Source organism: Gallinula chloropus (assembly GCF_964237585.1).
Source record: "Gallinula chloropus genome assembly, chromosome: 3".
In the NCBI taxonomy this organism is placed as follows: Eukaryota; Metazoa; Chordata; class Aves; order Gruiformes; family Rallidae; genus Gallinula; species Gallinula chloropus.
Window position 1 is genome coordinate 99,670,429 of NC_140087.1, and position 15,393 is coordinate 99,685,821.

The 15,393-nt window shown below is 34.3% G+C and overlaps 1 protein-coding gene across 1 annotated transcript in view; it reads left to right on the plus strand.

Annotated features, from left to right (window-relative positions):
• The window catches only part of CSMD1 (CUB and Sushi multiple domains 1), a gene marked incomplete at both ends in the record, with an annotated part of 1,089,811 nt that overhangs the window by 806,455 nt on the left and 267,963 nt on the right, over window positions 1–15,393 (plus strand). The window contains 2 exons of the mRNA XM_084261313.1: window positions 12,107–12,289; window positions 13,601–13,927. Of these exons, the coding sequence (XP_084117439.1) occupies window positions 12,107–12,289; window positions 13,601–13,927 (510 nt within the window). The remainder of the gene's footprint in view (window positions 1–12,106; window positions 12,290–13,600; window positions 13,928–15,393) is intronic.

Consider the following 15,393-nt stretch of genomic DNA (forward strand, 5'->3'; position numbering starts at 1 on the left):
TAGTCTTTTACCACCCAGGTATTACATCAGTGTGTACCATGCAAACCTTCAGATGCAGTGGATGTCATTTGGATCCTCGGAGGCCTGATTATTATCCCAGTCACTGTAAAGCTCCACTGCTGATTTCCAGTACAGTGTATAAGTTTATTTTGTAAAATTGGTGTCTTCTAAATGCTGTACTGGAATTTAAAACAACCTACTTCATATTTTAATGTAGTAGATTAGTGATTAATTTTAGCTGTTGCTAAGACTAAAAAAAAACCAATATTTTTTATTTGTAGTCTTTTTTCCATCTTTATAAGCTAAATTAGAATCTTATTACTATCTCATTAAAATCAACTGGAGCTTTTAGGATTTTGGTGAGGTTACTGATATGTTGTTTTTTAATAGTTTCACCATGAGAAGATAGAAGATGTAGTCAGGTTTGGGTCATTAAACAGTTTCTGCATCATTTGTACCTTCATTATAGCACTTACTCAATTTCTTAAATGTCACTTTGTTGATTACCAAGTGACAAATGGAAATAATTCTTAGCATCACATGACTTCAAATGGCTAAATTAATTTGAATCCCAAGTGCTATTAAAAACACGACTCATACTGGTAATTGTTACTGGAGTAAAATCTATGGGAAGTATTAAGCAACAGCTGAAGATTGTCATTGAGACACACAGATAGTAAAGAATTGATTCATTTCAATGTAGAGTTAAGAAGTTTAAAGTTCTTCAAAACTTTATTCTTTGGAAGTCTTTTCACCAGCTGTGTGAGTTATCTATTCGGCTCATAAACAGACATTAATTTCACACTTTGTCTGAAATTGATTTGACATGCAAACACCTCCACCTGTTACAAAGTCAGCATATCCTCTAGAGCAGCCTTTTTACATTCTTCTCTGATTTTATTAGGAACATAAATTAAAGAGGTTATTCAAGATGAAATAAGAATTTATCTGTGCATTGTTATGAAATTTGAGAAAATCACAGAATAAACACCATTGTTAACAACTTTTAGGCTTTATTTATTTGTGCTCTTTGATTCTTTAGGTACATGTCTTTAGATTCTAGTTCACTGGAGCATTTAAAATTAAATTCTGATTTTCACTAATGGTTATAATAATATTGAAACTACAAAATTGATGCTTAAAGTGGTCTAAATAATAGTATAGAACAAGTAAGACATAGCGGTTTTACTGTTGTGGACACGCATGATAGTATTTTCTAGTATGCATGGAAATAAAAAAGGAAATAAATAAACTCATAGCCAGACATAATGTTAGTTCCCTGTCAAACACTTTAAACTAATTTTTGGTTTTAGGCAAATATCTTTGTGAAGAACAGGTAAAGTATTTTTGATACTATGAAAGTTATTGTTAATTGATGGCAAGAAATATTCAGAGGAAGCAGTTGGGGTTTTTTTTCCCACTAAAAAAATACCCAAACACTTTTGAATCCCCAGAAAGCTTTTTTATGATTTTTTTTTTTTCCTTTCTGGGTATTAGAAATGCAGTCTATCTCTGTGAAGTCAAATAGATGGATAAAATTGCCCATGAAGACTCTGTAACATGCTTTTGTGAAATTTCAGTTATTTAATTACCCTCATTGAAAAAGCCCTTCATATTTATTTATTTACTTAGTAGTTTACTTATTTCCTTGTATATATACTATTCCAACAAATTACTTACGTGAACATGGAAGTATAAAATGTTTTGATGTGGTGAGAGCTTCTTTTGTTTGTCTGCAGAGTTTTATGTAGGTTACGTTACTCAGGAAGTGTGTTACATTAGGGAGGAGAATATCTTGTCTTGGTAAGGTAGACATCTTTGGAAGGAGAAGGAAAGTGGTTTTTTCCTTACACACAACCCAGGTGTCTCACATGGACAAGAGGACAGGAGCAAAGAAGAAAGGAGACAGTAAAAAAACTGTGTAAGATACGGATAAAAATAACATGTAACTTTTTGCAGTTGTGCATCCCTCTCAAAAACCAGTAACAGTTGCTGGACTGAGTGTAACCCTGGAGGGCAGCATTTGTCCTACAAGGATAGAATATAGGACCATAGGGCTTAAAGATGCTTTCTCCTCCTCCTCCCTACCCCAATCCCTCCGCTTTTTTTTTTCCTTTTTTCCTTTTTTTTTTCTTTTCAGAAAAATATTTTTATTGCCAAACTTCCTCCTCCTTGCTTCTGTACTAAAATAGTAAAAAAAAAAAATTAAATTATTCAGATTCCACGCTGCACTAATAGTAGATTCAGTTGCAGTGTAGTCACTTTTCGTGCTTCAGATACTACAAAGACATCGTTCTTCTCCCTTTCTTCTGCCTTTTTTATGTGAACACTGAATCATTCTGTAACCTGCATTGGAAGTATACCATTCTTAAAGCTTCAGCATATCCCATCCATGATGTCCCTTGTAGTCTTCCATTATGTTTGGTGAAACTGGACTCATCACTCCTGGTCTTTAAAGAGGATAAGCACCCACTGTAAGCTAAAGAACTGAATACTCAGAGAAAATAAGGTCAGTAAGTTCCTCCAATCTAAACACTAATTTTACAAACTTCTCAGCTGCTATAGGCTTGAAATTTTGATGATGTTTGCTTTTTTTCCTTTGAAGAGTATGAGAGGGGGGGGAAAAAGCAGTGCTTATGTAGGTACATATGCAGAAGAAGACATGTACACTTACAATATGTGTCACAGGATTACAGCTTTTTGAAAAAGGTTGGACTTGATCTCTGCAGGTCCCTTCCAACCTCTACAGTTCTATGAAAATATTATGGCCACTATCAATTAACTTTTTTTAATGTAATAATTTGTATAACATTTTTTTTTGTTAGGCTAAAAAAATGTGTATACAAAGCTAGTTGAAGCATGTCTATTGCCTAGTGATAATTCTTTATACACATTTATGCTTTGAGGTACTGTCATTATCTAATTTTAATCCATGTAATATGAGACAAATGGATTTTCTATGATGCCAGTTTTTTATTAGTATGTCATCTGTTGATAATTTGAATGGTCGAAAGAAGTCCAAACATATTGTCAACCACATTTATAATCTAAAAGTCATATTGTTTATATGATGTGACCAATTTTCTATAAAACCATGTTAAGTGCCATTAATTATATTTTCAATTTTAATGTGTTAGAAATAAACTCCTGTGTTGACTGTTCCATTACCTTGCTTAGGATCCGTGCTCGCTTTACAATCTTATAATTACACGGGTCAATTTGCTTGCACTTTTAGAATATTTGTAGCACATTGATTTTTTTTTTTCTAGAAAATTGCCATGTTGCCCTTGCCAGGACTTAAGGTAATTTTAGGTAAAGATGTTCAAGGATACTCTATTATAAACGAAGATAAAGTGTACCACTTTCCCAGTTTGAGGGGACAAATTATATACACATGCATTTGCGTAATTCCTTGGGTCCTCTTTTCTCCAGTTTCGAGAGAGCTATTACTTGTGACCTTGTCCAGTCATGTGGGTTCTCCCTTGTCCTCCATAAGTTCTTGAAAATAATTGCTAATAGTTCAAGACTGCTTTAGTTTAAGTACTTTAATGTGAACTTAATTAGGCCCTATTCCCTTGAATATGTGTAAATTTTCTAAATAGTTTTTAGCCTGTTCTCTTTCTATCCTGCCCTTATTTTTGTTCAAACTCTTGCTATCTACCTATGATTTTTTTTTTTTATTATTATTTTTTTCCTGGAAAAATAAGGTGGTGCATTTCATTCTCCTTTGCTGCTAGCTATTCTTCTTTCTCTTATGCTTGATGACTTTCTACAAGCTCTTTTATCATCTTCTGCTTCATTCCATGGTTCACCTTTCACAAGATTCATCCTTACCTTATTCTGAACATTTCTGAGGACCATGCACTTGCTTTTTACTGTACTTCCTGTTTTCCACTGTAACATGCTCCCTTGCATTCCAGGACATCTTTGGGGTAACTTTTGTCCAGGGCAGTGCTCAGCCTCTTGTCTTGACAAGCACTACTCTTTCTGTTTAGTACAGAAGCATGAACTTTGCAGTTTGAACAATCTAATGTTCCTTGTCAGAAAACATTAGGAGGGAAAAAACCCAAACCATAACAAACCAGTGAGACCAAAAGCCCATAGCTTGTTGATGCTAGACAGTAATTAATGCTTAAGGAAAAAAATAGTGATACAGTGATAAATCAAGAGACAGAAATAATCCCAAAGTACTTTTCACCTTTCCAGAGATTCATGTCTCAAGTACTTTGTTTCACAATTAATATTTCTCCCATAAATTTGATTTTTTGAATACATATATTTTACCTCCCTTCTCCCCCACCAAAAAAAAAAAAAGAGATTTCCAGTCTGTTTAAGTCCTTCATTCCTCAGAAACAGGAGCTTTGATCTTTTGTTTTCGTTCTCTAGTTCTAATCATAGAATATACTGTCTACTTTTAAATATGGAGGAGCAGAATTATATGTGATATTCAACATGCAAATAAAAGAAGTCCTTGTGTGATGTCAGAATGGTATTTTCTGCTATGTTCCTTTCCTAGCAATTCCTAACATTGTCAATACCTTACAGTTTAATAGAATTTAATTTAGTATGCAAGAGTTCTTGTTTCTGACTGGTAGCTGTCAGTTCAGAACATATCATTGTCCTTGCAAGCTCATAATAGTTTTCTCCATATTTATTTTTCTACAATTATTGATAGTTAATTACAGCAGCTATTTTATTAGTCTGTTAGTTGGTATCATAAACTTCGCAACAAGTAACAGAGAGCTTCTTCCTCATCTCAGATTTGGTCTGCATCTACCCCCGGACATGTGAAACTGATCATAAACAGACTTTTTCATGCTGTGACAGTGAACTGTTAGCTTAAATGGACTTCCTATAACAAACTTCCATGTTGATTTTCAATCAATCGGATTCTAAGGTTATATTTGTTTTTTCATATTGAGAGAGAATGAAATAAAGTAGAAGCAACAAAAATTGATCTACTGAATATCATCTGTGGCCTTTTTGATAACAGCAAGTATAAAAAAATTTCAGAGAAATTATGAGACGACTATTAGAGTTCTGCTGAGAACTATATGACCTGTGAAGAAGGTCTTCTCTTTTTATAGTTGGAGACTGATAATAAATTGTACTGTAAAATTTCTTTGAAGAAATTTACGGGAATAATTATAAAATTGTGATCATGTATAAAATTATCATGAAAGGCCACCGTGTTTTTAGCTTTAGGCCAACCTCATTTTAGCTTTAATAGCTACTTTTACAGTCCTATTATGCGCTATCTGAAATATTTTTTTCTATTAGTTTTGATTTATTATTTTCACTTTCAGTAGTTGTTCTCATATTCCTTTGCAGGAATCATGTCTATAATTTCTCTTTTTTACTTATGTCCTCTTCTGCAACCCTCTTTTGCTTTTCACTCTGTAGAAGGGGTGGTCAATGGGTCTATGTCCAGGTGGAGGCTGGTGACAAGCGGAGTCCCCCAGCGGTCTGTCTGGGGACCGGTGCTCTTTAACATTTTTTATCAATGACATCGATGATGGAGTGGAGTGCACCCTCAGCAAGTTTGTGGATGACACCAAGCTGAGTGGTGTGGTTGACACAATAGAAGGAAAGGAAGCCATCCACAGGGATCTTGACAGGCTGGAAAGGTGGGCCCGGGGGAACCTAATAAGGTTCAACACTGCGAAGTGTAAGGTGTTGCACTTTGGACGGAAGAATCCCAGACATAGATACAGACTGGGAGAAAAGCTCCTTGAGAGTAGCCCTGCTGAGAAGGACCTGGGTGTCATGGTGGATGAGAAACTTAACATGAGCCAGCAGTGTGCTCTTGCAGCTCACAAGGTGAATGGTATCCTGGGCTCCATCAGAAGAGGGGTGGCCAGAAGGGACAGGGAGGTGATTGTCCCTCTCTATTCTTCCCTCGTGAGGCCCCATCTGGAGTCCTGTGTCCAGGTCTGGAACCCACAATATAAGAAAGATTAGAACTGTTGGGGAGGGTTCAGAGGAGGCCACAAAGATGATTAGAGGGCCGGAGCACCTGCCCTACGAAGAGAGGCTGGGGGAGCTGGGCTTGTTCAGCCTGGAGAAGAGAAGGCTGTGGGGGGACGTCATTGCAACCTTCCAGTACCTAAAGGGAACATACAAACAGGAGGGGATTCAACTTTTTAAAAGGGTAGACAATGGCAGGACAAGGGAGAATGGATTAAAACTAAAGGAGGGAAGGTTTAGATTAGATATTAGTGGGAAGTTTTTTACAGGGAGAATGGTAAGGTGCTGGAACAGGCTGCCCAGAGAGGTGGTGGATGTCCTGTCCCTGGAGGTGTTCAAGGCCAGGTTGGATGGGGCTCTGGGCAACCCTGTGTAGATCCAGGCCTGGAGGTTGGTGTCCCTGCCTGTGGTAGGGGGGTTGGAGCTCTATGATCCTTGGGGTCCCTTCCAACCCATGCCATTCTATGATTCACTTTATAAAAGGGTTTCTCCATTTGTGTTTTTAAATTCTCATATTTTTTAAACATGCTACTGCAATTAGAACATGTACGTTTCAAAGAAGGCTGAACTGTTTACTTATGAAAACAGTAGCATTTTGTGTTTTCTTAGGTATTTGTACTGCCAGCTTTATTTTTAAAGCAATATTCCATCTGGAAGAAACAAGACCTTTGATAATGTCTGGCTCATTATCTTAAGCTGAAACTATTGCCTTAGTACTGAATGTTCATGTGTAATTTTGCAGCTTGTTAATTTTTACAGACCACCTTGGTTTCCAGTGAAGCAAGAAAAAGTTTACTTCAGAGGAATACAGTATTATTTTGGGATACCTAGATTAATTCTTTCCTCCATCTTCAGTTTCTTGTGCAAATCTTTTACAACTCTAATATATAACTCTGTTGAGGAGTGGTAAAACCATTGGTGATTCATTTATGGTTTTTGTATGCTGAAGCCCTGGAGAGCCAAACTCTGTTCCTGCCATTGAAGAAGTACTTAGAATTTTAAGTATTATATAATTTAACAGTGGCATTGAAGCCACAGTGATATGAAGACAAGTGTATAGATAGAAATAATGGCTGTTTATCCATTTGTAATTTGTTTATAACTCACTCATCTATCAAAAATGACGTTGGACTGACAGAAATTTGCTGTATATAACATTACAGTTGCAGACTTTGTCTTTATATGTGTAATTTCCCTTTCATTAAGCAGGATATTAATGATACTGTCTGGCACTGAAATTTGAATTTTAATAATGAGATGGCAGATATAAGGACATAATGTGCTGTTGGTCCAAATATGTTGTATTTTTTGGATTAGTGATTTTAGTTTTTGAGGCATTAACCTGAATTTTCTGATAGACCTTGAACTTCTGAAATTTATTTATTCTTTGAAATGGTGGATTGTTGTGTAACCCACATGTACTTAAAACACTTAAATTGTACATACATATCTGAATTACTAAAGTGTAAGAATATGCTAAATACTTTACTGATAGAAGTTGTACCTCGACGCAGATTTACTGATTTGATGAGGATTCACTAATCATCTATGCTAGAGTATTGTATAGTGTGAATGAAAACATAGTTTCATTAAGAATTTAATTTACCTATGTATTTGTAATTTGGTAACAAGGGGAAAAAGGCAAATTACTATTATGACTAATAAATTCAAGACTGACTAATATTATGGTCTATGAAGTATTTTACTATATATTTCAAATACCTGGGTCAAAGTAATTAAAATACTTTTCATCCAAAAGACTTAAAAGACTTAAATTGCAACATGACACCTTTCAAGTAGTAGTCATAATACTTGTTTAGATGCTTAATATCACTCCGGAATTGTCATATTTCTTCCTTTGAAATAATACACAGCAACAAAGAACTCTGATTAAGTTCAGAGGGGTATGATCATCGCGTCAGAAAACTAATCTTGTCATTCTCCCAACATTAAAGAGAGAATATTCCCTGGAACTGAGTAAATATTTCTATTTTACAAACAAGATGAAAAGTCTTTTTCCCCAGGCCACTGAAAGAGAGTACATGAAAGCCAGAAACAATTGAATCAAATCAGTGTTAATATTTTGGTAACCAGAGGAAGCTGGTGTTTGTATTTGAGCTTGAGAGCTTATTTGCAAGCTTCATGTTGATCACACAGCTCTAAGGACTAGATCAAAAGAAGTCCAACATGGAATGAGTACACAGAATAATCCTAAAGGAACAGGGCTTCTATTGCTGTACTTTAAATAAGTTAGCATAGCTTTTATTTTCATATTTGTCATTTTAAAAACCTTTTCTGTCCCATGGGATTTCTCTAAAAGCTCAACATAGCTCCAACTAACTTGCTTGGAAGAATGTTCTCTTTTTAGCAAAGAGATATATAGCCTCTTTGCAATTTATGAAGCAGAATAATTGGTGTATATGTTGAAGTAATAGGCACACTGCACCTCAACTGAATTTAGACATCTAAAATAATCGTTTTCTGATCAAATCAGCAGAAGTCAGTAAGGTACCACAAGAAACAATGAAATAAAAAGCTCTTTAAAATCCCAGAGGACAGCAAAATGTTTGGAATCATTACATGCACGTAGAAAAGCTAGTATTCCTTATGTATAAACACAAAAGCCTGAATTTAGCCTTCTCAGTCTTCCCCAAGTCTTGCTCTGTCATTAATATATGTGACAGAAAGCTAGCTTTTTAGTAAAAAGAACAGTCTTACATCTGACTTAATCTTCTTTGCTTTATTACTTTTTGAATACTAAGTGAATATTTACCGTTGCATTCTGCTGCTGACAGAATTTTTACATGGATTTATATTTTAAAATACTTACAAAAAAAAAATCAGACATCTGTCACTTCTAGGAGTTAGTACCTTTTTACGGGGAAATGAAGGTTTGTGATCTCATATAGTGCAGACCTGCAATCCAGGTATATATTAGAAATTCAGTCAGCTAAGACACCATTATTTTGAGCTTTAGTATTTTTTGAAATATGTTGGAAGGAAATTATCTAATAACAACAGATCTTTGTCTCACTTTAGAATTAGAATCGTAAAATCATACATAGAATATCCTGAATCAGAAGTGACCCATAACGAGTCCAACTTGTGGCTCCACATGGGGCCAGCCAGGTCAGAGCATGGGACTGAGTGCATCATCCAGATGCTTCCTGAACTCATCCAAGCTCGGTGCTGTGACCACTTCCCTTGGGAGCCTGTTCCAATGCCCGACCACCCTCTTAGTAAATAATTAATTAATTGATAGGATATTAATTTATTTTATATTAATGACACCTGTAGTGTCTTATTAATTATATGAATAAGAATTATGATATTATATGATATGCCTGTTATAGTAAATCTTCATACCTGGAAATTTATGTGAAACTTGATGATAGAAGTAAATGCTATCCATTGAAATTAAATGAACGCTTTCTGTCAACCTGAACAACTTGTTTTTAATTAGAGTACAGTTTTTGTTAAGGATAGATAATCTTCACTCCAAGCTTTGTGAAGATGTAGATTTCTAGAGCTGGATGGATTTTTTTATTGTCAGAATGCAAGTAAGTCATCCTTAGAATATAGATTTGTGAAGTTTGTTGATTTATTTTTTGTTGTACATCAAATAAACAAGCATAAACTTTGAAAGTTGAGATATATACATTTAATTTTGACATTTCCGTGAGCTGTCCTTTTAATGTAATATAATTTGGTTTTTAAATTTTTCTGATTTCTATTGAAAGAGAACTTGAAATGCATTATTATAATATTTTTATGTCACAGATTTTATTAAAATTTTATTTAAAAAAAAATAGAAATTGTTTTACCTGAAATTAGCTTTTTAAAAAAAATTAACTGCATTTTCATGCTCGCAGATCAGGTAGTTGTAATTCCAAAATCCCCCACAACAAGTAAAACTGGACATTCTTGGATACACAGTGATGTCCACAGGGTTTTGTGCATTCTTACCTTCCTTAGGAAGAACTCAGTTCTGGATAAAGATGTACTGTACTGGTTTCCTACTAAAATGGATTTTTTGACTGTCCAGAAAGCTTATTGCACAGTAATTTCTGTTAAAAGTTTTGATTCAGTGATCCATAACCCTTTCCTAGGGCTTGGTGTATCTCCTGACAGTCAGAAATTATCCTTATCTGCCTTCTGTTTCAGTACATTCATTAATGAAAGATATTTGATACGTCTTCTGTAGACAATGGAAAGAAACACTTGTTCCTTTCTTTTAAGAGATAAATCTTCAGTAATGCCTTTGCAAAATCTTGGAGTTTGTCTCCTGACACTCCTGCCTGAGACATTATTACCCTAATCTTCAAAACATAGCAGGGTTTTGGAAAAGAGTGTTTATATCACATAATCATACTCAAATGCTGAATTAGATATAGCTCTGCTATATCTAATAGAGTATGTTTTTTGTTTTGGGGGTTTTGGGGGGTGTTGAGATGTTTTCTTTTAAATGAGATTAAAATGTAGATTCTGATTTTCTGTGGCTCTCCATATTTTCAGGAAGAATGTGGAGCTGTGGATAGCTGGGAAAATAGCTTTCCAGTGCTCCTCTATGACACTGGGAATGTCCAGTAGGAGCAGGCAGGAGGAACTACATTAAAGCATTTTGAGATACACATAATTTTGAATCCTTATTTATAAATATTATTTATGGTATTGCTCTTCTGATATTTGTGTACTGAAAGATGTTTTCATTTCATGCATTCTAGCTTTCTGGTAAGACAAATTATTTTAATAAAACAACTCACTCTGGATCTGCTTTGAATTCATAAATAGAATAGTTATTCCTTGTTGTCTCTGCAAAGTCTGATTTTAAAGTTACCAAGAAAAATATTTCCACCCTCTTTTTATCCTAATGAATAACCTTATTTTTTTGTTATATGTGCAGCATACCTATCTGCATGTGCTTGTCAATAGTCTGTTCATGACTTCTTTAAGGGTATAAACATAGAAAATTGACTTTACATATTATAATAATGAGATCCTGAATCTTAAAATTTCTGTTGGGAATCATCATGTCAAGCTATACATTTCTGCCAGGATTTAACGATAGTAGATTTAACAATATTTGACAGAAGGCATTTTCAATGGTATTAATTCATACTAATATTTGATAATATTCAGCGACTAGAATGTTCTTATTATGCTGAAAGTTTTAGATTTCATACCTTAGATTGAACTGGGAATCATCCAAATAACACTAATTTTTATCGCTAATGTAATTTGAATGAGATTTACATCATTTTACTACAGATACAGCAACACAGTTTATAGAACCAAAGCACTTCGTTTTATTTTTGCAGCTTAAATGGAAATTAATAAAAAAACTGCTTTAAAATCAGTGGCAAAGATATGGAACCTTCATTTTTGATGGACAGACAAGTGTACAGTATTTTGTAAGATGATTCAGCATTTCTATCACAGGAAATTAATATTTGCATATCCTTTTCTAATATTTTATTATTCGTAAATTTCATAAGATTTGGGTTTTTTTAATACTCTTTCCCTGTATATGCACATTCAGTACCTAAAAACCAAATATTCTAAGTAGCAGATCTCCTAGAGAATGTAGAGGATGTATAATCCAAAGTGTTTTCAGTGTAGGTGGCAAAAATGTGAATAACTTGATGTATGAGATTAAGATATAATTCCTCAGTCTTGATTTTATTAGTTTTGTGCTTAAAATGAAATTCATTGACACAATCATTTATATACTTTTAGTCCTATTGCTAATAGCCTTATAAATGGAATTGCAGATATGAGAGTTAAGATAAATTCTTTATTAATAGTACTTCATTACCAGAAATAGGATCTACACATAGTAAGCCTTCGTGGTTAGAATGGCTTTATAATTTTACGTTCAAATATGCTGTAATTCAATTCTTCAGCAGTGCAGATATGGATGAAGCTATTTATCTGTGATGTCTTCAGATTCTAAGTCATCTTAGAGGTAGTTTTACAGCATTTTCCTCTAGTTCACTTTCAGCTCTAAATATTAGATTAAGGCATAATGCCAAATATTTTGAATACACTTCTGATACTGACATATAAATTGCTTGCAAATATATTTTCTTACTATTATATATTATTTTTATGTAATTTTAATCTTATTTATTTATTTCAGAAATTGAAAAGGGGGGCTGTGGAGACCCTGGAATTCCATCATATGGAAAAAGGACTGGTAGCAGTTTTCTGCATGGAGACACACTTACCTTTGAATGCCAAGCAGCTTTTGAATTGGTGGGAGAGAGAACAATTACATGTCAACAGAACAACCAGTGGTCTGGCAACAAACCCAGCTGTGTTTGTAAGAATTATTGTTATTGTTTGTCTGTATTATTTTTCTGATCTTAGCCGCTTTCTTTTCTTTACATTTGTGACTAACCACCAGGAAAACATTTCTAAAGACCTTGATGACTTTTTGAGTCATGTTTGCTTTTTGGGTTTTTTTTTCACTTGGTTTAATATTAGCTCATTTATGGGGTCCATCACGTAGAATTGTTTTAAAATGTTATTTTCCCTTGTTTTATATTTAATTGAATAATTTAACACTCCTAATGTAAATGTGTGTTGAATTAGAATCTAAATGGGCAAATCCTAATAACATATAAGTGTTCAAAGGGAGTCCTTGGCACATACATATTGATTCTTGCAGTGCAAAGCAGTCTGCAGCTCATGTGAGAAAAGATTAGGGTTTTTTTTTTTCTGATATCCTGATAAAGCATGAAAAAGGATATAAGAAATATAAGGAAATCTAACACAGAAAAAGGGTAGGTAAGCTCATTACTCGTCTTTTTTTTTTTTTTTTTTTTTGAGATGAAATATGTTTGTAGGTAAGCCTTTAGATGGATTCAGAGGATTTTTATTTTCATTTTTCTTCTGCTGCTTCTTCTATAGTAAAATAGAGTAAATTTTTCTAGTACACAGGTATGTCATACATGTGTGTATAAATCTGTACTGGATTTTCAAAACAGCCTTAGTGAGGTGTCTAGTTCTCCCTGGACATGTATGTACTTTGCTGCTGTTAGCACGGTCTACATGCCCATGCAGTGCTGAAATGTGTCTAAGTGTGAAAGGCCTGGGTATGGAGGCAATGCAGCTCTGAAGACAGAGGTAGTGTTTCTTCATGATACTGTATTGCATTGGGTTGAAAGATTAGTTTCTTTTGGCAATAGTGTGGAATATTTTGCTCTGCTCTACTCTGATGTAAGATAATAGAACCTAAACACATGTCTATTTACAATCAATGAGTTCAGTTTGACACATTCAAAGAGATTTCATTATGATTTAAGAGCAACCCTGACTTTTTTTTTTCCAAATTCTGATACATCAAGCATTACTTACACTTTCTTTGGCATTATCTACATGTTTCTAACAATCTCTTGCAGGCCCCGGTGTAGTCACTGAACCTCACGTGGGTAAATCAAACAATGAAAGCGTAGCATTTTTCTATGGAATAAAAGTTCCAACACTCTCAAACATGTCTAGGTTGTATATGTGGTAGCTTTGACACCCAGCCTTCAAAAGCATCCTTTTTCACAAGAGCAGAAAATGCAAAAACAAGCATTTATAATATTTATGGACTGTATTTTGAGAATCTTCTTGTTGTTTTCTTTAGTCTCGTGTTTCTTCAACTTCACCACACCATCTGGAATTATTCTTTCTCCAAATTATCCTGAGGAGTATGGGAACAATATGAACTGTGTTTGGTTGATTATCTCAGAGCCAGGAAGCAGAATCCATCTCATTTTCAACGACTTTGATGTAGAACCTCAATTTGACTACCTTACAGTGAAAGATGATGGGATTTCAGATTTACCACCTCTTGGCACTTTCTCTGGCAATGAAGTCCCTTCTCAGTTGGCTAGCAGTGGGCACATAGTAAGACTTGAATTTCAGTCAGATCACTCTACCACTGGAAGAGGATTTAATATCACTTACACAAGTAAGAACCTCTGCTTTTATTTTATACCTAGTCTTAAAATCAAGCTATATTTCTTCATAATAATGAAAAGAACAGGTTTGTTTTTATAATGTACAAGTAAACTATAATGCTTGTGTAAGCCCATTGCTTTTCACTGTCTTCCTGATATTCATTAGATTTTCTGAGTCTTTAACATTTATTCTATTTAATTGTGATAGTGCTGAGGAATTCTTCTCATTATTTAAGGACATTTTTGGTTGACTCTGATCATTCATATCAAAGCCTCCAGTGCAGGTGATTCTATGTGCTTCTCAATGGAACTAAGAGAAGTACACAAAGGTGTTAAGCTTAGATCCCAAATATAGAGATGTTCATTTGAAAAGCTCAGAAGTATAAAAAGCAGCTAGAATATCATTGCAAATAAATAGCTCGGGGAAGCTGCTTTGCTTTTGCATTAAATCTTCTAGTTAGCTGGTGTGGTATCTAAGACTACAGATCCCTAAGAATATAAATCTCTTCTTTGGGATACAAATAGGTAGTTATACTCTGGGGGTTTTTTAGTGCCTCAGAACATAGCTGATCTCATGAAAAAGTGCACTATATGAGTGCACTAATTTAAAAATCATTCTTCCTCTGGCTACAGTTTCCTTCAGAATTTTAACAACTTTAATATATTTGGGATGCAATTCTCAAATGTACAAAATTTAGCTGCAGCTGGTCAGCAAGCTCAAAAGTTATTGAATATTGACATTGCAGTCACATGCATACAGATGGCTACTGAGAGCAAAAGTCTTTCCCATTTGGGAAACCAGGTTAAAAAATACCGGGCTAAAGATAGACATCTGCTGTTTTGTTTATATGAAAGGATATTACTCAACAATAGTCTCAATTGAGACTATTATTGACTACGTTATTATCATCACATAGAAAACATCACATTTGCCATTACTACATTTACTAACTCTCCTAGAAGTTTTATGAGTCAGTCAAAGACATTACTTATATAAAGATTATCATTTTTAGTTCAAGAAATTATTTTCTAAGGTTATAGAAGTTAATTGACAAGAAAGTCGTCTTTGTCACATCTTGTGTTGTTCCTATCAATTAAAAAAATCAAATAATTGTTTGCTTAGGACCAAGGTGTTCCCTTGCACTATTTAGAAAGATGGCCTACATAAAACTGGACTTGATGCATTGCAACCCTTTTTGTCTGAGATTATTCAGATCCTTTTTGCCATATACTATTCTACCAAAGTAAAGACAAGACTGGAATAAGGACAGTCATTACTGTTCCTATTTGAATCTGAAGAGTACATTATTTCACCATAGTGGGAAACTGAGATGACAAGAGTGTTTATAATTTATGAATCCTTAGTGTTCATACCGAACGCTTAGTATAAGTTCAGCCAAAGTGCTAGTACTTCTTAGAGTCATAGAATCAACTCGGTTGGAAGAGACCCTTTATATCATTGAGTCCAACCACAGCC